This window comes from Lagopus muta, chromosome 2 (genome assembly GCF_023343835.1).
Source record: "Lagopus muta isolate bLagMut1 chromosome 2, bLagMut1 primary, whole genome shotgun sequence".
Lineage (NCBI taxonomy): Eukaryota > Metazoa > Chordata > Aves > Galliformes > Phasianidae > Lagopus > Lagopus muta.
The window spans coordinates 81,335,162-81,357,051 of record NC_064434.1 but is presented as its reverse complement, the minus strand read 5'-3'; the positions used below and the strand labels follow the sequence as shown (position 1 = coordinate 81,357,051).

Sequence of the window (21,890 nt, the reverse complement as noted above, 5' to 3'; positions counted from 1 at the left end):
TTACAGGGAATATAACTCAGTACTGTAACTTACTACCATGCCTGGATTAATGGGGGGGGTGGGGAAAGAAAGCTTACTTAGTTAAAAATCATTTCTCTTTGAAGCTCATTTAATGACTTCCTGTCTGTGTGAAAGACAATAGATTGAGACTATCCTGATAGTACAATTGCCTATGGGAACTACTAGAAAAGTGGCCTTGTAAGACTGAAAAAGTGATCTATAGGTTAGTTTACAGTTAATTTTACAGTACAACTCTTTCTATTTTTCTTCTGTAGAACAACTGCAGTGCTGCTTAAATATCTATGCTGGTGCCCAGACAAAATGAGACTGCTGGAATTTGAACATCCTATACCTGACTTTTTGAGGACTTAATAGTGTCCTGTTACTCAGTATAGTCATGTTCTCTTAACAGTTGCTTCTCAAAGGAGGAGAAATCTGTCTCATTTTCTGGTGCAATAAAGCTAGAAATATTCCCAGCTAAGCCACTCCAGTGCAATATTGTATACTGCACAAAGCCTTTTAAATTCCATTCTAGTCAGTATTTCCAGTAGTAAAATTGTACTAAGTTCCCAGATGTAATGTAAATCTAGTTTCCCCTTTGATGTTCCTTATTAATTTTTTCCACTTGCTTCTTTTCTTGTTTTGTGTGTCTCAGCTGCTTAGCAGCTAAGTTGTTTTCTCAGTAGCTTGGTAGCTATGTATGAGTTTTGTGGAAAAGATGTGTTTCACTTAAGTCACTCAGTTTCTAATTAGAAATGAATGAATGTTTGTATATTCCACTAAATATCTCTGCTGTCTCATTTGAATTTGTCTTTTTTTACGTTATAAGTTAGAGATTTGTTTTTCAAAATATTAAATTTATAATTGCTGACCTTTGATTGATGAGTTAAACCTTTGCAAAATTCTTGCTCCATGACAATTCTCTATTCATGTAGGATACTCATGGACTCTTTTGAGCTTACAATGTAATTGTTCACTCATTTTTATTTTTACCAATATGAACTTTATGAGAGATATTTTTTCTTAGAGTAGTCCTTTTCTTTCAATAAAATCGAATTTTCTCTTTATCATCCTTATTTAATTTTACTGTGATTCGTATTCCCAGATGGAATTTCTTGGTCTTTCATAGACTAATGCCAAGTGTTAGTTATAGTGCCAGTTTATAAACTATGGGATTTGAGAAACAGATGCATAGCGCATTCAGCTAGTCCTGTTTTCAAGGCAACTAGCTACAGACACTGGCTGGATAGGCAGTTGGCTTCAACTTGTCCAACTGAATCTTATCTATGAACATGAATCAGAGCCCACTTTTGACTCAATAGTTAGTTAATGAGGTTAATATTTGACCTATGGAAGCTGGAGGAAAGAAAGAGAGAGATACTTTTGTTTGTTCCCTTTAGATCTCTACACAGTCTTCTGTACTTGCTTGAGTATTCTAAGTCTGAAATAGTTCTAATGGTTATATAAAAGTCTCACAGATACTTCAAAGGCTTCTGCTTTCATTATGCAGGATATAGGAAGTGCTGAAGAATACCCAGCTGGAGCTATTTAGCTCTGTTAAATTCTGCCTTGAAAAATAAGTGTACAGATGTGAATGTGGTTGCCTGAAATTCCAGCTCTTTTGAATTTCACTTGGGAAATGGACTAATTGAGAAAAGGCAGTTTTCCAAGACCCTCTTCCCAATGGGATATTCATATCTATATACTATGTTTTGCCATTATTTGAGTTAGAAATACAATTTGTGGATCTCCTCAGCTATCCTGTTTGACCAAGGCTCATCCAGGTCAGTCACAGGCCTACTGAAAAATGGTGCGTTGCAGTTCTGTCTCCACATCCAACAGGGTTTGATTTGCAGAGATGAAAATAACACTTCAGGCTTTCACATCAAGCCTAATATCACATGAGAAAGGTCACAATGTAGCAAATTGTCTTTCTACATTTTAAACTTTTACTATTTCAACTGTTACAATGAATTAACAGTTGTAATCCTCACAGCAGAATACATTTAGCCTATGAATGCCTGATATAGATGCCATTTTTTCCTTAACAGCTTTATGTAGTACCGAGTTAAGTATAGTGGAGTAATTATGCCAAGAACTGTTGTAAAATATCAGAAAACTGCTAGGGAAAAAAGAGGATAAGGCATCAAGTTCTAACAGGCTGTAGAGAATGTAAGTGCATTTGTAAGGCTCTGCTTTTTAATGAAATATGTAGATGACATAAACTTATGAAAGAGAAAGACATACATACAGTGAGAGGAATGCTTTATAACACTGAAGTGAGCATCACTGCAACATCATTCTGCTAGCTAAAAAGAAAATCCTGATCGTTGGAATAATTAACGTGCCGTATGAATTCTTGATGATCTGAATACTATCAGGATGTCGTCAATGAGTTATTTTAGACATATAACTGCCAGAAATTTTACACAGTTCTGTTGAATTACAAGAGAGAAACACGGTCTTGGCTCCCCAAGGACTTTCAGTATCACCAAACTTACGGGCGGGCAAGACACTGTCAATTTGTATGAGGGCTGCTCTGGAAGAAATGCCTTGTGAACTTTTATGGAGATGCAGCAGTGGATGTGAGCACAGTGGGTGTTGCTTTTCAGAAGTGAAGACAGCAATGGTGTGTCACCTCTGGTGCAGATATTTATCAGCGCAGCATGAAGGTTTTCATTCATCACTGGCAAAAATGCATAGCTAATGGTGACTGTTGAAAAAAGGTGTTTTGTAGCTAAGAATTTGCTCTATCAAACAGTGTTATTGCACTCTGATCTGTTGCTTCCATGGAAATAAATAGGAGATATTACTTTCAGAGCAACCTCCATATGCAGTTTAAATTACTTCACTTAACAATTTGGGATATATGTCTGTGCTGTTATTCATAATAATTGCAATTTTTTTTACATTCATTGCTTGCTTGACCTTTTTACTAAGATTTCTATAACAATACCCGTGGATATTTGAGGACTGTTTCACTGACATTATTCAGTGCTTTGGAAATGAGAGTTTGTAAAAAGTGATTATCACATTACCTCTTATCAAGGATGATCTCAGATGAACTTTTTTCTCTCTATGAATAATTTTCTACTTAAACTCAATCAGTTGTGGAAGAAAAAAAAAAATACAGTAAAAAGCATATGAAAGTTATTTGCAGCGTCAAAAGGAGGAGACTGAAGAATGAAAATGGATCTTTGCAGGAGAAATGCAGTTATCAGTATTAGACTTGTCCAGGCTGCCAGATTTAAAATCACTACTTTTGTAGAAAGGATCAAGTGATGTTTATTTGCCACAAGTGGTTTTCTTTCACACACACATTAAAGAAATGTGTGAGTAGATTAGTTCAGTAAACACTGAGAGAAGAACCACCTACTGAATCACTAGCAACACGTCTTGCTGCATACTGAGCTTTCTTTGGTCTCTCCTCCAAGAGATGACTAAGTTCGTTTTTCCTGTCAAAACACTACTCCAAGATGGAAAGGCCTTATTTTATGCTGGGATGATAGAAATGTGGTATAGTAAGTAAAACAAATATTGTGTATTACAAAAGGCAATTATAAATTTTCTTGAAGGAAAACACAAAATTTGGTCTACTCCTATTATTTATCTACAAAAATTGCAATCCTCTATGATGAAATGTACCAGAGGAAATTTCACATTTAAAAAAAAAAAAACAAACAAAAGCTCACTTTCAGCTTTAATTTGAGATCCAGTTATCTGAATATTATAAAAAGGTATTTTCCAAAGCCAGATTTATTGATTTGTTTCCGTTCTTCTTACTTGGGCTGTTGTTTTCTTGATATTTGTGTATCTTAATTTAGCTAGATTTAGCTTGTATCAATATTGGACCATACCTGTAGGTATATTTGCATTCACATAAGGACTGGCTGCAGAACAGAATAATGTAGCTTATTCACACCTTCTTTTTTCTGTTTGAGAGGTTTCTTAATGATGGAGACATGCATGTTCACATAGCACAGATGGTGATTGTCAATATGCTTATTATAGGTTTAAATTTTTTATTTCCTCATGAGCAGAAGTTCACATATTTTGTTTTCTCTTATGTTTTTTTTCTTTCTGTGCTCTCTTTCTATATAGCTGTATGTTATTAAAAAAAAAAAAACTGCAATTAACTTATATTAAAATTAATAGATTATTGTATGTATATTATCATGATTCATTGTAATAAATTGCTATTTATATATTTAAAGAAAGACAGTCTTTAGATTGAAATAGCGTTTATAGTCATATAAATTTACTTTTCTTTCTAGCATACCTATTAGTTGTATTTGTAATGGTTTCTTTTAGACCGAACTCTTTTTGGATGCGAAATATTTTCCAGCCTGTTCTACTTACAAAACAAAAAGTAGTCCTGAAGAATTTGGTATTCTATGGTAAACAAAGTTTTTAATTAGTTGTGTTTTCTGTATCGTTGCATTAACAGGTATGCTGAAGCTAAATGTCTTGGAGAAAAAATAAATGAAGTGAGAAATAAAATAAGTGAGTACATGTCAGCTTCATTTTACATCTATAGCTGATGAAATCACAGCATTCAGAGGATATATAAAGGAGATTTAATTTCTAAAATAGGTGAATCGCTCTGTTACTAAGATTTCCAGAGAGATAAATTACCTTATGTTATTAGTAATAATTTTATGTATCAATTTTAATCTGAGTAACGTGAAAATGTCATTATTGCAAATAACATGATTATTGAAAATAATGTGAAAAACAGATCTGTTCTTTATTTGATAGGAAGTCTTAAATATAGCAAAGGGAGAAGTTAAGATATTGATATTGGATTTCCTGAATTTCCTTGTGGGATGAAAGGATCCAAAAACTATTGTTTCAAGTTGTGATACCTGTGGATGAAGAGCTGTATTTTATTTTTAATTTCATATAGCTTTTGTTAGAAGAAGCTTTCTTTGTTTAATCACTCCTCTGCACTTCCTTCATAGAGATTACTTGGAATGATTAACTGAAGTCCTGCAGCTTAGTGGGGGAATTCTTCATTTTTTATTTTAGGGTGCCAGCAGCATATATTTGGCTTCCAATTTCAAATCATTCGAAGCCAAAAATCACCTAGACATATACTGAATGCAAGCGAGGTTTTATCCAATCCTCCTTCCAGCCTTGATATCTTCCTAGGTTATTTCTGAGTTCTGTTAAGGTCTGGCATCCTTCCTAACAACTGGCTATCCAGACTCTATATCAAATGTGAAACGTAGCTTTTGTCTTTGGAGATCAGGTCTGTGTTCTTTTGTATGTAGACATTCAGGTGTATCAAATCTCTTCGATATTCAAATACAGACTGTGAGGAAGTAACTTTACAGGCAATTCGGCTTTGAGGTGTGGCTCCCAGTTTCTATCTCCTCTCTTTGTAGGTAATATCAGCAGATATGGGCAATAACTCATCATCATCACTTCTTGTCTCATAATAGCGTTTGATTGCTGGAAAAGGACAAAAATCTCAAAGCCTTCTTGATGATTGCTCTATACTTTCACCATAGTTGTGATTATATTCTGCATGGCAATGAATGGTAACTACAGCCAGATTCTGGTCCAAGTCATTATTAGGTACATCACAATGCCTACTTGGGAATGCTACACAGTGTATTTAAAATTACTACGTGGAAAATTTCAGCCATGATGGCACAGTTTGTTCAAACCTCTGCACAAGGATGTTTTGAAGTGATGCAGAACCGGAGGCATCCATTGCAGAGCCAGTGTTCTGAATACTGGGTTGTTTCTACAAGACAAGGCACATCTGTTGAGCCATCAGGTCAGGATACAACTTCTTTTCCTCTCCTTCTGTCCCAAAGTTCATAATGACCTGATTTAATTCTTTCTCCTGGGTTTACTTATATGTGATATTTAGCCCAAATGAGTTCTTGGCATAGATTGAGGTAGAGACAAAGTCAGCACTGGGTGTCAAAATTCTTTCTCTCGCTGAAGATGTAATCCATTTTAGAGCAAGCATAGAGAATACCAGCAATGAACAGTCACTCTCTAGCACATAATTCTCAGTGCAAGAGGCTGTAATAGTGATGCTCGAGGATAGGAGCCTAGCAGCCACCTTACTTGCACCTTGTATTTAAGTCGTCTTTTTTTTTTAAATTTTGGTTGTAAAATGGAAGAGGTCCTTTCATTTAGTTCATACTGTAACATTTCTGTATGAGCAACAGATTCCATCCATTATATTCAGATTCCATATGGATATGCTGATCTCTGCAGACTATGTAGTGCTTTGTGGATTGTTGTAAAGCACCAATGTTTGAGGTTTGAGAGTGATCATATCATACAATCTTTCCTTAAATTCCTTCTGTGTAAGGTTATGCGGCATGGAAAATTAGCACTCTGGTTAATATACATAGTGTATTTTATTCAGCTTTTCTCTTCTCCTGTCCAGCTTGTATTTAATCACAGTTGTAAACAAATCTGCCTATTAGCACCAATCTAAAAGTTGTTAAACCTTTGCATCAAGAACAAAACTTTATGGCTTATTCAGCTTACCAAATGCAATTGCTTTGGTTAACATAGTTCAGCAGCCTGAAAAAACATTCATTTGTCATGTTCATAGTATGCATAACATTAAAGATACTAAGTAAGGCTATTTATCTGCCACATTTTTACTGAAAATATGGCAGGAAGAATAAGAGTCCTCTGCAGCCTGCAACTAGATCTTTCATTTAGTTGTATTGTTATTTTGGTTTCCTTCAGAATTCCTGTCTGCCTTGTGCACAATCAAGAACAGATCCCATCAATATCAGTTTCTTCTATTTCTAAGCTATATTTAATAGTATAAAACTATGCACCACAGAGGTCATAAAGCACATTTCATGCAGTCTGATTACATTCTGAGATAGTGACAGCAGTTGGCTGTAACTTGTGTGTCATAAATATCTTTTCATTCTGACTGGAAACGTGTTTTTCAGTACACAGAATAATCTAACCACTTCTCAATTGCATTAGCATTTCAAAAACACGTCAGGAAGTTAAAGCTGGAAAAAGGAATCTGGAATAAGATTTTCGTGGTAGGCTTTTGCTGATGTTATTGCTTGCATAAAAAGATTAAGGAAAACATAGTCTAGATGCAAGCTGGATGTGAAGTGTAACTGTAAAGAGTGACTGTAACATAAGAAATGAGACATTGTGGCTAGCGTGCCCCTTTGCTACTATACCACATGTTCCTGGATTCTGCTTCCTTTTATGCTTAACAGCACTGCGGTGAATGTGGATATTTTAAAATTATTTTTATGAAGAACAATATGTGTCTCTCAGATTTTTCATCATGATTACTTTTCATCATGACTTAGAAATAAGTAGGAGAATTTTCTTGTAGGATGAAAGTTTTATTCATCTAATATTCAAATAGATAGATAAATAGGTAGAAAGAAAGATAGGAAAAATAATGGGAAAGTTTTTCTAGCCCAGATAATTTTAGTGATCCATTTTAGGCACAAATAAGGGAGCGGAGGGTTTTGGTGCAAGGATTGAGGAGCAACAGAATGAGCACTTCTTTTTCAAGGTCAGTATGTATCAGAGGAAAGGGCTTCTTCATAAGTTTAGTCTTTTTCATTCAACAATACTACTCATAATGAATAAAGTTGACAATTCAGTTTGTAATGGAAAGCAAATTATCACAAAGTCAGAAACTCTCTCTGAGGTGAAAGAAATTTGCTAATGTTTAGATTTTCCTTTCTTTCCACAAAATCTAATAAGCTTTCAGATGAAATTCAATGTACCTAAATTGTGTAAATTAATTCATTCTAATTAATAAATTCTAAGTAACTTTGGAAATGCCGCCTCTGTTCAATCACTGCAAAGCTCTCATTCAGCACAGGAACAGGAATCATCCATCACCCTATAGGGAAGGTTCCAGATTGCTGAAGATGTTGATAAACAGAACGGTCAAAAATTGCATGCATGCATTCCAGTTTATACAGTTCCTTGTCATTCATGAATAGCATCATGGAATGCATAGGACAATACTTGAGAAGAAAGTGATGCAGAGATATAGCATCACCTTGTTAAGGTTAACAGGAGTTTTATTTTTAGTACACAGTTATCAACAAGAGCTTTTTATATCATTACCAAAGCATCATTGAGACTAAGGAGAAAAGACAACATCTGAACAAACTGTTAAATATTAAATACCAAGAAAAAGCCCCAAGTGTTCCTTTATGGATAATACAGCAGAATTGGGGGCATTAAGCATACTGTTTTCAATGTGGGTGAAAATGACACATTCATTCAGAATCTAGTGACTAAAAATATTGCTCATACACAGGAATGTGCTACACATTAGTTGCATTTCGGATTGGTAAACATTTCCAATTCATCTCTGTAAATGTCTATTTTGGAGTATTTATACCACTATTAGGGTTAGTTTTTTTCCTAAGGAAAAGTGTAATACATGGTATTTAATGCCCAAAGGAAAGGAAAGCAGCTGTTGTTTTTTGTCTGTCCAGAAATCAGCTAATGTTGTTATTGAAGCTGAGAGAGAAAGGGCAAACTCATGTGGGAGTAATAACAGTGTGAGGAAACAGGCACGCTTGGAATTAGAAAGGGTAGGTGGGTGGATTATGTGCACATGATGTTGACGATGCGGCTATACCCACAGGAATGCTGAGATGTTGCACTGCTCTGCCTCATTTCAAGCTTTGAATTTAGTGCACAAGACCATAGGATACCAAAACCGATGACAGTGTATAATGAAGTAATGTTCTTGTATTACAAAGCAAGGTTATTGAAGGATCTTTATCTGATTTGCTTGCAAATTGCTAAAATAAAATAAAAAAAAAGTTGTCCTTATGTATTGCAGTTCATGGAGTGTTACACTGAAATGGTGGGGTTAAGGGAGCGTGAGGACAAGATGTAACAGTGCTCAACTGATTCTGATTCACTGTCTTACACATTGCACATAAAACCTATTCAGAACATAAATAATGTAGATCCTGTATTTATGATCAACTTTTCTCTATGTGCAAGACTCTATCCATATATACATGAAAAGTTACAGTAAGAAACAGGGAATGGGGGCAACTAGGAAGAGAGAAAAAAGGCTCCCTTGTAACAACAGTAAAAGTTTAGTGTATATGATCACAATTTTATTTTAATTTTATTTAAAATTTATATAAAATTTATTTTTATTTAAATTTAAAATGAGCAGACAAGTTATGAAATTGATAATTAAAATGATGGTATAAAAGACCACTGATGGCAAGATTTTTATTTGAAAAATATATGTAATGTCTGATCACAGCTGCTACTTCTGGTCAATTCTGCTCTGCTTCTATTTTCCAGTCACATTTTTTTCCATCCGAAAACATCTAGGTGTTCTTGTCTGACAGCACTCTGTTGGCTATTTTGTCGATCTTCAAAGTTTTATCTTTGCATGTAGGCATAAATTACTTTCTTTCAGGAAGGAGAATCTATTGCTTAAAAATTAGAATATCCAGGATGGTTCTAGGAATATTGTGCATACTTTAGGCCATGATTATATGGATTGAAAGAGTTGAGGGATGTCATGAATTACTAAAAATCATTTTTTTAACTTCTGCTGAATAAGCATATGTACTTAAGAAGGGTATAATTCTTCAGTTGAAGAAAAATCCGTTCTTTACATGGAAGCTAAATTGACTGAATATGCTGTGATAATTTGCTATACAAAAACAAGCTCCTCTAAAATCAACATGGTACTTTCTTAAAGCTCTATATTATAAGTAGCATTATCTATTAATTTTATATTAATATAAACGTTTTAAGTGGAGACACTTATTCACTGGACACTGTTTCAGCCATGAACAAAGTGAGGCTCTAATAATGCATTCCATCCTTCAGTGTAACACTCTGAAATACTTATCTTTTTATGGAAATAAACACTGAGACTTCAGAGCTGTTGTTTAGCATAACACACTATTCTAGCTTAATTCCAGAAAGTATGAAGTGTTTACACAGTTTTGTATCAGATGTGCATGCACAGTGAATTTCTCTGGAAATGACTATGGCAGATGAAAAACAGCAGAGTTGGGTTCTTAAGGAACTGACTAGCTCCAAGAAAAAATAAAGAAAACATTAAAAGTGTACATTCCACAAGCAAATCTGGTTCAAATGAGATGCAAACAGCATATAAGTGAATGAATTCAGTATGAAGATTGAATGAACAGATAACACAATAGTATCATTCCATTCTATTCATTCTTTAGGTAGCTTGGTATGAATTGGTATTCTTAGCAGAGACCTTAAAAGTCTGTGTAACTTGAAATCTTGAGCTCCTTACTGAAGAAAAACTGTAGCTGAGATCGTGAGCTTGTGTTGTACTAGAGTAAGGGGATGAAAAGATAATTCAGAAAAGACTTCTGTATTTTGCTTTGTGGTTGTTTTGGTTGTGTTTTTTTGTTTTTTTGTTTTTTGTTTTTTTTTTTTCTCAGTTGATATAGGACAGTCTGAATTAGATATAATTGCAATATAAAAACTACAATAAAATATATCATCCTTATATTATGAAATATATTACAGTACATTGAACTTCACTTACAATTTCACCATTAAGGCTGATCAGCATTTTGCTGGTCTTGAGAACAATGCATCAATGTGCACTCAGCCAGTCACTTAGGGTCTGCCCTATATTTAAGAGGTAGAGTGTGGATCACTACTACTGTACGGTACTACTGCTATTGTTTGTGAACTACAAATATCTGAAGGAAAATGATATGCCAGTTAATTGTTCTTTAAGTCATGTCACAGTTTGTCCTCCTTTTTTGTTTCTCATGCCAAAGATTCTAAGGGATTTTCAGTTATTCTGAGACTGAGAAGAAAAAATACTGTACATGTGCTGAATAAGTTGGCTGAGGTAAGATATGAAAGCACATGAATGTAGTGAGTACCTCTCAACTCCCCCCTCCTCCCCCCAAAAATAAAACCAGCCGTACGTAGGTAGCCATTTTTCTGTTTCTATTTTTTTGTTTGTTTGTTTCCTTTGTTTATCTTTTCATCTTGTTTCTCATGAAGACAATTTGTCCTCTTGCACTTAATCCAATCTTAGTGGAAAGAATCTACCCATTCTCTGGTATGTTTTTAACTGATGTCTTTGACACCCATCATGTTTATCACAAGCATCTGTCATGCTGAATAATTTAAACAAATGGTTAAATAACACCAGGCTGTGTTGAGCTGGACTGTTTAGAACCTTAGAAATTCTGGACAAATAGCCCAGTTAATGATCTAGAACAAGCTGAGACAGTTGTTTACTATGAGAAGTAGTAGATTTAGAAATATGCATCAGTGGAGTTATCCAGCACCAGGATATATACTGAATCTCAAGTGAAGCTTTGCTATTAACTGCTGGAGGATGTCAGTTCTGACTAACACACATTAACTCAGAAAAATCTGTGGCCATCTGTGAAGGGAAAAAAAAAAAAAAAAATAGAGAAAACAAGCCATAGGGACAAACAGTCCCCCAGCTGTAATTTCCCAACTGGGATGTTATTCAAGGTGGCCCAGTGCCTAAGAAGCCCCAGCCTGTTTCTGATCTCCAGGTCAGTTTCAAAGTAGTTTTGTAATAAACCAGGCGTGTTTATGTGTCCACCAAAAATAGCAGTAGCCGCTAAAGCTGAAGCCATTCTGTATGGTTGACAGAGTCTTCAGATTCTTTCTCCTTAATTTCTTGGCCCAATTGTTTTGCAACATAATGCTGAAAAAACATATTTCCTATGTGTGTTTGTTTTGGATAAATATCCGATCATCATGCCATTATGACTGCATTTCAGAATCTATTTTTTAAATGTTATATTTTGGTTTTTGGAAATGTGGAATTAAAAACACAAAGACAGCTGAGTTTCTGCAGATTTTATTTCTTAACTACCTTGCCATCATCTGCAGTTTGTTCTTTGTTAGAAATGTGATTTACTTAGCTTTACAGGATGCTACTTATTTTTCCATTTGGTTACAGCTCCTTCCAATTCAATTTATTTCCTTCTCTCCATAATGAAATATCACTTTCCCCTCAGTTCTACTAAGGTTCTTTTTCTACTGACTTCTAACTCTCTTCAGGCATGATTCTTATGGCTGAATTTAGCTGGTGACCTGTAGAGCACAGTATATAAATGTGATCATTCAGAGTGCCGTGCATTTAATAATCTTTCTCGAGGTGCTTTACAGGCAGAGCTGTCATGCATTTCACACAGGCCTGGCAGATGGCTACAAAATGTTAGGTCATTGCTAACATTTTGTGATAGACTCAGAGCTGTGATTAGAGTCTCCTGAACCTATTTTCTTGTTCTAGGAGCAGCTAGGTATATAATATAAAATGATGAATGGCAGGAATATGTTTTCCTTTCTCAATATCAACTCACTGATAGGTTCACAGGTTCACATTAATACATATTTTTGTTTATTTACAGTGTTCATAGTGAGTCAGAGTAATAACTGATTTTTTAAATTTTTGTGACAGTTTGAATTAGGATCTCAAGAGAAGTCACTGCAAATTAGCATAGGAGGAGGACTCACATTGTGTTAGACTAGTAAGGTTGTTTGTTTGGTGGAATTCTTAATACATATGAGTAAGAAATGGATAATGAATAATGAACCTTTAGCTGAATAACAGTCACTAGAAAACTTGTAGTAAAATGCGTGAGCAAGGAGGAAAATCAGACAAGAATACAAATTCTATGATAGTAGCCTGTGAAGTATTACTGTACCTTTCTGTAAACTGGAAAGACAATCCATCTTTGTTATAATTACTGTAGGCAATGTAAACATCATAGGTCAAAATCTTGTCTCACTTCAGTACTACTCATAGGTAGATGGCAACTGGAGCAGAACTGTCTGTGCTGCTACTGCTCCAGTGGGTTGTGTAAATGTCAGAAGCGATAGAAGGAGCAGTGTCTCAGAATCATAGCATGGCCGGGGTTGAAAATTCCCATTGCTGTGTATTTGTTTGTCGTTCGTTAGGACAGAATTTGTCTTCCTTGCTATGTTGAATCTGAGACTAAAAAGAGAATCAAGAAGTCCTAGAAGCTTTCTGGCAGCCTTACTGCTTTCCTGCTTTTCCCAGAAAGAAAAGGTTAGAGGATAGCATCTTCAGTAATGTAAAAATGTCTCTGCAGCAGCACTCAGGAAATTTGAAAAATAAACCTATTTTGGAAGATACATGTCTTTTGGTTTCAGGGGGCAATGCATATGTTTACGCCAATTCTAAATATTGTCCATTGTTTCAGCATAGCTTACATATGTTTGTTTTTACTTTCAGACAATAGGCAATGCTCCTGGGTGACAGTGCATAGGCTGAATGTGTGCTTAGAACAAGAAAACATGATTTGTCAAATGACTCATTTAGAAAATACCAAAATGAATGAATTCATTTGAACAGCTCTATTATGCTCCCCTGATGTGCTATTCTTTAAACAGAGGAACCTTATTAGTGTAAGTGACTCCAGGCCTAAGACATTAATGTTTTCTTTGGATCTGTGCTGGAATCTACATATGTAGGAAACATTTTCATTTTCTAATTATTACAAATGATGTTCTGTTCTTTAGAAACAGAAGTATTTTCAGGGGAAAAAGTTATGCTCAGGAAGAACCTATGTAAACACTTTTTACTTAGAGTTTTCTCTAGAATAACTAAAACCAAATGGACCAGGCTCATCGGATTTAATCAAGTTATGAACTGGCGTGACTATAAACTGGAAAAGTACCTCTCAGAAACAGATTTTTTTCTTGTAGTCTGTCTACAGACTGAAAAATCTTAATATTGCTGGAATGATGCTGTGTTTTTCTGCTTTGTTAGGCTGATATGTTCTGATGAAGTCAGTTGAATTTGCTCTTTAAGAGAAGTCTTAATATTCATAACTATATTATTGTTTTAAGAATATTTCTATAATATTTTTGCACAGAGTTGTCTTTGATCACGTCTTTATTTAGTACTGGGTGTTCTGAGACTCTAGGAGTGAAGAGTCAAGATCTCAAAGTCTGGAAATAGTGAGCCCATTAGTTTATTCAGGGATGCACTTTTGAAGAATTATGCCTCTTCACAAGCACTAAAAGCAAAAATGTTGTTTCATAGGATCTTGTAATTCATTTTCACACCGGGTCAGCATTGATGCAGCCTTACAGTATATTTGCACATACATATATGTACTGAAATAGAATAGCTATTTTTTCCCCAATCAACATACTTTTTAATAGTGTAGAACTGTAGAGTGATGTAATCACAGCTGACTGTGAATGTTGCAGAAGTGTAATCAATAGTGCAGGGTTGTATTTTATGATGTTCTCATGCACTTTTGTTAAAGGTTGAGGAAAGACTTATTTTCAGAGCTGCTGATCTCATTGTGCAAGTTATATGCAGTCAGGTTGCAATTTCAATTGCTGAGCAATTCAAAAGAAGGCCTGGGCTCATCTAAAACATGATATAAATATAGTACATCTTTACAGAAAGCTATTTAAGGTTTGACTGGGATGTTAATATGCATCTAAAACAAACAAAGGTTGCTGCTAATAAGCCTGGTATAATTATTACAAGTTACAAGCAAGAAAAACAGAAGTCATACACCCATTCTCACTCAGAACTTGTCCCCATCACTTTAAAAATCTGATTTCTTCAAAACATGGCAGCATATCTAAGATTATACTTTCTTGTCCATATATCACTGCTTTTCAGTGGTGCTTCCTTGGGCCAGCTTAATGAATTAATGAATAAATAAATATGCAACAGAGCAACAGTTTCCATATATGCATCATTTCTGACTCCTTTCCAGTACATGGAAGGAAGAGAAGTTCACAGAATATTTATAAACTTTGAGCAACATTTAAAAACAGTCTTAGGCATCCAAGGTATAGCTTAAAGGAAATTTAGGCAACTAGATTCAGGAGAGCTATCCAGAAAATTAGAACAGTGTTAGTCCACTTCAATTCCTGCAATGCAAACTGCCTTTGCTAGTGCATGCGGGAGTTCTACTTTCATTGGCTGAGCTGATCATTCAGCAACCTATCTTCTACCCACTGAGAATCCAGAAATTATTTGTCCTTCTACTGAAGTGTCCTGGAGAGTATTTCTTGATAAACATCCACGCTTAGTTTAAAATGTTTGGCAGCACTGAGTTTGACTTTAAAAAATAAAAATAAAAGATGGGTAGTGACAGCCCACTTTGGGATGATAGTATAAAGATCTGAGTATTTGTTTCTAAATTCAGAAAGCATCCAAGTTCTGAACTCCAGTTTCAAAATGTTGAACTGCATTCCAGAGCATTTAGTGTTTGTTGTTGGTTAGCCCAGATATTCCAGTATTGTGTATGCAAACTGTTACGAATTTATGTGCACTAGCCACTTCCCATATTGCTTCCTATAAAGAAGAATTCTCTGCCTTTGGGTAAATGGGCACTGAGGTACATTATATCAGTCCCGAAATTTAGATGAATGGGACTTGGGCTCAGCAATTCAGACCTAAAGAGCCAAGGGCAGTCTGCAGTAAAAGGAAGAGAAAGGTCAAAAATGTTATGATCAGAAAAAAAAAAATGAACACAGTTTCTGAACAGTTTTGCTGTTTAACATTACCAAACTATTTCTTTGTGTTGTACCAAAAAAAAGTTAAAAAAGGTTAATAAAAAAAAAAAAAAAAAAAAAAACTGCTGAAAAAAAAAGCCTGTCTGATAAAGAGTGTTATGGAAATGCAGACCAAATAATGAGCAGTTACAGAGGTGATCATCAATGAGAAAGTGGTAAGCACTCATCTTAGTTAAGAAAAATAAATGTGATATAATCTAGCCAAAACTAACAAAAGAAATGGAGAGAGCAGGGAGTTGATACACGAGATAGAACTGAATACATAGAAATGAGAACAGAAATTAGAGGACCACTGAGTGGCTTAAGAAACAACCAAGTGCAGAGTTATCCTACAGTGTGTGACAGAGAAGGCTGTTTCATAAGATTTCTGTTTACAGATTTAATCATGTTTGAAGGAATTTGAAGTGTTGACGTAAACTGTTACTTTCTCTGCTGAGTATTGCAAAGAAAAGAATTTCCCATATTCTACATCATGGTCAAATGTATGCATTTGAGTCCATGATACGTAAATTTGAAAGAATTAGAGTGTATTAGGAAAAGTGTACATTTCCAAAAGTATTTGCTCATATGCTGAGTGTGAACTATGGCTTGATTTGACCGCAGATTTGACCTGAAAGTCAGAGTTGAGCATTCAACTCTCAACCTGTTGTTTTTCCAAGTTTCTCTGACTGATGAGTTCTACGAGATATCATCAGCTACCTTGCTGGCATTTCATACGTTGCAATTAACTTGAAAATGTTGAAAATTGTCATTAAATGCATTCTTGTGCTGAGATGCCAGACTGTGCTGGAATTCCCACAGCACAGGCAGCTGCTTGCTTCTACCTGCTCTTCTGTGCGGGCAGAAACCTTTGACAGCAAATGTGGAGAGGACTGGAAGGGAGATAGGGAAGGAGAAATGGGAGCCAGTTAAATCTTAGACTGTTGGAGATGTTTCTTCAGTCAACAAAAGGCAGAAATCCACTACAGCAGGTAATACTTACAATATATTACTCATGTATTATCGTTAATACACTTTTATTGTTGATGAGGTCTGTGTTTTGTACCTTGAAAAATATCTTGGCTATAATCCGGAGACTCTGAGTGTTGCAATCGTGGTTCTCCTTTTATGATGCCTCAGAGAACTTTCTGAAAGCTAGGACTTGTCATTTTACATGGGGATTTGGCCAGCCCTGTATCCCAAAATACATCACTTACATCAGAAACAGTGTTGAGTCAGATTACAGATCGTTTTTTCTCCCAAGGTTGTTCTTATAGAACCTTTTGACCCATTTTTTTCAACACATCAGGACAGAGGTTATAAAGAAGAGTCAATTTTCCCTAAATGATTCTTTGGGTCAAAGAAAGGCTGAGCAGTTTGCCCGTTCTTAGTGTGGTGGGTTGCTGAGGTACAACAGAATTTTTTTTTTTGTTCTGTTACTGTTACAGCATATACTTATTATCATAGGTTTTGTTGTCATAAAATTTCAGCACCCAATTGTTAGAAGTATCTAACACATCTGATAAGATTTCCCATAACTATCTCGATTTGAGGTTTCCATGTTCAAGAAATACTCTTTTCATGTATTTCCGTTTTAGTTCAATGTCTCCTACTTCAGTGTCTGATTAGAAATAAGATACTTTAATCCTTTTATATAATAATAATTATATAAATATAATAATAAAATCCTTTGTAAACTGTTGAAACTCCAGCCTCAAGCTCAGTTGAAAGTCATTCCTTGCAAAACTTAAGGAAGTTATATTACGGAATTTATGAGTACTGTGCCTCTAAAACCTACCTTACTGATGCTAAATATGAACTTCTATGTGTGCTTATTCAGCAAGACTCCTCTTCATCACATGGATGCACACAACTCTGTAAATCAAATGCAGTCAATTCAGAGGTGTAGTAAGTTTTCATAGCTGGCTAACAGCTGGGTCCAACTACATGTGTAGGGGCACTGCATTACAAACAGTGGGGCTGCTTACTTCCACAAGCCAAGACAGTGCAGCACTTGTTTATATCATTTGGCTTATTTTATCCTGATGATGTCCAAACCACTCAGAGATTTCTGGGTCTGTGCAAGATATCCAGGTGTCATGTGAAAAGAGCAGATAAGTTTGGCAGAAAATTAAACCCCATTGCATTCCAGCTTGTCCTCAGACATCAGAGGGGCTGGGGCTGAGCTTATATTCTGAATGGTCCCCAGTTTGGCACTATAAATCTGGCCACGTTCAACATATGGCTCAGGAAAACTAAAGTGTTTATTGGTTCCAGTAGTATCATCAAGTCCCCAACCCTGCAGGATGATCATGAGGTTTGGCCATGGGACTTCCACCCTACTCTGCACTCTATTATGTTGGTTTTTTTTCTTATTTTCAGTATACCTGTTAGCCCCTGGTGATTGCTAACAGCAGAGATCTCAGGTAATGTTACTTAGGGAACCATCCTGAAAGAGATTATCCACCATACTCCACTCTGGAGTATGTCCACCTTTAAAGAGGTAGACATTTCAATAGGTCATCTCTGGTAAATATTTCACATAATCCACCCTGAGACTATAGTCACTCAAACTTCACAGTATGTGGAAGGAATTGGGGAAGTCATACGCTGTTTATTAGGATTAGAGCTCACGGGGCTCTCAGGCTGTTTGCTATTTATTGGATGAGATGATTGACTCATAGTTCCAGTATTTAGCAGAATCATCTTATCAGTCCTGAGCAAGACCTTAAGATTAACAGCCAGGCCAAAGGAGGAAGTTGGATAGGAGGGAGCATACCATCGCGCCAGGATAGCCACTAGACAGAGAAGGAGAAATGCTCTCTTTATCAGTCTAACTACACTAGAGCAACATGCGGAAAATCTCAAAACATTCCCCAGTCAGCATGGTTTTGTCATGGGTGAAAGTTGTGTAAGCATTTCAGCTAGCAAGTCAGCTGTAGCTCTGTTCTGCACTATGCCTTGAAAACATAACCTCAGTTGTATTAAACAGTTGTGATTTTTGGAGACTCTAAACAGAGATCTAATGTTTAGACCATATAGCATAATTAAAGACTCAGTATGCCCTGGAAGGTGAGTTCCAGGAATGGGAGGTTTCCTGAAGAATTAAGAGGAGATTCTGTTAGTTATTTTAAGTTAAAACAAAACAGATTCAAAGATGAAAAAAGAAAGAGATGCACTCTAAGCTGTGAAGATTTCGGGATCTAGAAGATGGAACGATTTCAGCTAAACGTAGATTGGAAAATGCGGTTAAAAAAAATAGCAAAATATTAAGAAATAACAGTAGATGAGAGATTGTTGACAAAGGCTCAAGCCTGTCAAATACAAAGTCAAAAAATACCCTGCGTAAAGATAAGGGTCAATCCACAATATTAACTGCAAATATTCTTAAAGAGGAAGTGTGAATTATATGTGTACTCTTTGCTTGTCCGGTATTCTTTAAGTTGGCAGCCTTTGAAGCCTTAGGATAGTATTATATGGAACATATAATATATGGAACATCTGATTAAACATATGAGAAGTTTTAAAACCTGTAATGTGGACTCAAGTGAAGCCAGAAAAATGTACGCTTTTAAATCTATATTTTTTTTAATTGCAACATATTCATTTTTGTACTGGCTTGAAATATGTAGAGTATTGTCAAAGCATTCGCTGTCTGAAATTAACTGGAAGATAGTTTTAGATCCTGGAAATAGTCTAGGGTAACACAGAGACAAAAAGTTACAGGAGAGCTACTCTATTCAAGCTATTGATTCTGTTACTGATTAGTATAATTGGATACTTCTCTCTGCTTTATTTCATTCCTAATTAGACTTCTCTATTCCACTTTGTCTCCATTTTACCTCTTTGCTTTTGTCTCTTGTCGCAAAGCTGAAGTTCTATGTTGCCAGTTCATCTCTTTTCCATACCTCGGGATGGTACATGTGTCCAGAAACACGGTCCAAAACCAACAGATTTATCACAGCCTAAATGACAGCTGGCTGCATGCTGAGTAAGTTCTTAAATTCACAAAAACTACATTTTTGCCAAAACATGCGAAGTTGCAGCATTGAACATTTTATTGGGATTGTTATCTTCAAATGAAGAATGACTCCACTGGAAAAAAATATATAAATATTTAATATTAACTTCAGACATCCTTTTAGCTTCTTGTTTGGTGAAACTTCAGAAAACATAATTAGCCATATATTGAGAGATATTTGCCAAGTATAAATCCAATTTTTGCAGAAGATATTTAAGCACTAGTTGTCCACAAATTTACTCTGTTGGAATCACAATAATGTTTTGTTTTGTTTTGTTTTTGAATAACAGTGTTATTCTTCATATTTATTTGGGTAAATATTTGTATATATGAAGGTTGTAGAACTGGCAGTACTAAAGACTGAAATCTTCCATTTGTTTACATGGGAAGATCTGTGCAGGCAGAAGGATTTGAATCATCCACTAATTGTGTCACTTACGAACTTCAAACGTTGTATTGGGATGATGATGTTCTCATAGAAAGAAAAGCAGAGCAGGTCAGGAACATTCACTCTTCCCCACAGGTATTTGTAGTGAAAACAGAGCGACATTAATCAAAAACACAGACAGAAAATGTTAACTTTTTGTTAACATAAGTAAGAGTTTCTATGTGAAAACTAGAGGGCTTCCCCCCCCCCCCCCCCCCAAAAAAAAAGGAAATCTAAATAAACAGTAAAATTTCAAATTAGATTAAAATCAACTGAAAGATTAAATTGTACCTGCCTAAGTAGCGGTATGGAATTATAGTCAGGTGCCTCGTGATACCTTCTCATCTTCTGAATGGGATTTCAGTTTAGGCTACTTTTCCCAAAATAGAATAATTGTTTCTCCTCAGGAACTTTTCTGTGAAATGAGTTCAGTCTATGCTGCCCTGAGTAAGAAGTTGGGATTATCTGAATCAGATAAATGTCACCTTTCTATTCCTATTGAACAAAAAATAAACTATCTTGCTATAAGAATGGTAAGATTAGATTTTTATTTTCCTAGCCAAAGAACTTCTCTTTGGGTCCTCTCTGACTGTAGGTGGTCTTGTTTGTTCATGAGGTCATCAGATTTAAGGACAAGATGTATTTTAGTGTTATGGTCCCTGTCATGGATGGAGCAAAAGTGAAGGCTAGAAGAAAAGGAGGGAGAGCGTTTGGGGCATTACGTGCTGCTGGCAATAAAATTAGGGGTCCTGCATCCTCTGTGCTGTCTGTCCCAGCTGTACTGGCAAATTAGAGGTGATGAAAAGTGAAGCTTCTTGGCTGCTTCATTTTAAAAACAACTCTTATATTCTATTTTCATGTATTTGTATTGACGGCATTAAAGTCACGTATTGACATGATAGAGAACTTCACATATAAGTCATTCTCAGCTCACTTTTAATAAATAGCATATTTTACTTACTTATAACTCCTTTTCTAATAACTCCTATTTTGTAACTCCTATTTTTTTTCTAAATGTCAGTGACAATGTATTTTGCAGCTCACAATGCATGAGAAAGGGATGTATTAAGCTGATACATAAAGATACATGTGTGACAGGTGAATACATGATTTTTTGAGCAACCTAAGCTAAGATCAATCCATTGAGATAAATCACAAGATTGCTACAGATTGGTTCATAATTGTCTCATGGTTCAATATACAGTAACATTGCTGTGGATATTAATTTCCAGGAACAAAAAAAGCAATCTGGGGGGAAAAATTGGCATGGTTAATGTCCTTTCACTGAGTATTGACTTCAACCTAGTTGCTCTATAAATCTTTCAAAGCACAAATTCCCTAAGTTTGGATCTTTCAAATTGGCTTGATCTGTAAAAATGTAATCCAGATTTATGGGTTTTAAAGTTTATTTCTAATATTTTGTTTGTTTGTGATAGCTTTAAATGGGGAATAATTCTCTGGTTTCAGTAGAAATAATTGAAAACAGTATAACATAATGTGCAGCAAAATGGAAATCTACAATATCATTTTTATAGCCAAAGAGTAAGTAGGATTTTAATGGTTTTGTTTTTGTATTTTGTGTGTTGTATTTTTTCATAAGACATCCAAAACAACATGACTTAATTGCTACATTGTTATATTTTGAATACAGTACCTATTCCGCAGTGCTTCTAAACATCCAAGAAATATTCTCTTATTTCTCTGACGTTAATTAGCCATAATTCTTTAGTATTTATACAGCAGTTTGATCCTTGTGACCTGTGAATTTAAATGTTCTTTTTTCATTTTCCATTTAAACATTTGACAGCTTTTAATAACTTAATTTGTTCTGAAAATATTTTTACTTCAGAATACATACTAATATGATATAAATAGTAATCAATCTAAAGAAAAAAC

At 35.2% G+C, this 21,890-nt stretch overlaps 1 protein-coding gene across 2 annotated transcripts in view; it reads left to right on the top strand.

Annotated features, from left to right (window-relative positions):
* KIF6 (kinesin family member 6) overlaps positions 1-21,890 on the top strand; it is a 141,757-nt gene that overhangs the window by 88,400 nt on the left and 31,467 nt on the right. For both annotated transcript variants that reach the window (XM_048935128.1, XM_048935127.1), the window contains one exon: positions 4,448-4,503. In XM_048935128.1, the coding sequence (XP_048791085.1) occupies positions 4,448-4,503 (56 nt within the window). The remainder of the gene's footprint in view (positions 1-4,447; positions 4,504-21,890) is intronic.